The sequence below is a fragment of the Bison bison genome, unplaced genomic scaffold, assembly GCF_000754665.1.
Source record: "Bison bison bison isolate TAMUID 2011002044 unplaced genomic scaffold, Bison_UMD1.0 scf7180017864444, whole genome shotgun sequence".
In the NCBI taxonomy this organism is placed as follows: domain Eukaryota; kingdom Metazoa; phylum Chordata; class Mammalia; order Artiodactyla; family Bovidae; genus Bison; species Bison bison.
The window spans coordinates 51,582-52,717 of record NW_011495006.1 but is presented as its reverse complement, the minus strand read 5'-3'; the positions used below and the strand labels follow the sequence as shown (position 1 = coordinate 52,717).

Genomic DNA, 1,136 nt, shown 5'->3' with positions numbered 1-1,136 from the left:
GCATACCTGTCGTCACTTTCCTGGCTGCAGAGGCCGGCTGCTGCCTCAGCCGGCTGGAGGACTCAGGCCCCAGGGGACCTGCCGCCTGCCATGGGTGAGTCATCGCGCAGGGCTCTGTCCCTCTCCAGGCTGGCGTGAATCACTGGTGCTGTGGGGAGAGAAAACACAGGGCCCTGTGAGAGCTGGGTCAGCAACCTCCCCCAGCCCTGCTCCCCACTCCAGCCCCCTCCCTGACCCCTGAGATCTCCCCTCAGCACCACCCCAACCCCATCCCAGCAGCTAATTTATGGGGATGCCAGGGGCTCTGAGCCTCCATGGGCTCACCTGGGGTGGGGTGGGCTTCGCCCAGGGCCCTCCCAACCCTATGGTGCCCCCTGGTGGTGGTGCCAAGGGGCAGGGCCTCCCCTGAGGGGCCAGGAGGCACCAGATCCCCAGGTCTGTTGCCACTGCGGCGGCTGCTGCTGCTGCTGTGTCTTGAGCTTGGGCTCTCCTCCAGGGGGAGGGAGCCACACTGCCCAAGGCTGGCCAGCTGCCCCGAGAGGCAGCAGGGGTGCCAGCCAGTCACGGCGACTGCCAGGAGAAGTAGCTTCCCTGAAGCCCAGGCTCCGGGGGCACCGGTGGCCCCTGAGCTTCTGCTCTGGGGTGTTCCTTGAGCTGGGTGCACGCCAGCCCGTGCCATCTGGACACTGGGTTTCTGAGTGCCCAGAGGGCCCAGGCATTGAGCAGGATGAGGAAACTGTCATGGCCTGAGAGTATGGAGGGCGGGGTTGCTGACTCAGGCCAGTCCACCACCGGGGAAGACAGACGCAGGGAGGGTGAGGGCTGGGTCTGCAAGGAAGGGAAGCCCCTTGGCTGTCTGGGGGACACTGCCCGCATCTGGGTCACGCGTGTCTGTTGGAGTCGGGCTAGGAGGCTGAGGTGAGTGTCCAGCTGCACGAGGAGACTAAGGGCTCCCCTGCAGGGGCGGGCCACTCTAAAGTCCCGGCGGGCAAGGGCCACGGGCGGGCAGGCAGGGCCCGGCACCCTCTACTCGGGCTGAGTCCGGTCGCTGGCTACGGACTCGTTGGTGAGGGCGGGCGTGAGGGACTCGGCCTCTTCCTCAGCGGGCGGGTGGGGGCCAGTGGGCTCGGCCGGCC

General features: G+C 67.7%; 1 protein-coding gene across 1 annotated transcript in view; it reads right to left on the bottom strand.

The window, feature by feature from the left end:
- Positions 1-1,026: 1,026 nt before the first annotated feature.
- ARC (activity-regulated cytoskeleton-associated protein) overlaps positions 1,027-1,136 on the bottom strand; it is a 7,564-nt gene continuing 7,454 nt past the window's right edge. Inside the window, exon 6 of the mRNA XM_010858813.1 lies at positions 1,027-1,125. Coding sequence (XP_010857115.1) covers positions 1,027-1,125 — 99 coding nt within the window. The remainder of the gene's footprint in view (positions 1,126-1,136) is intronic.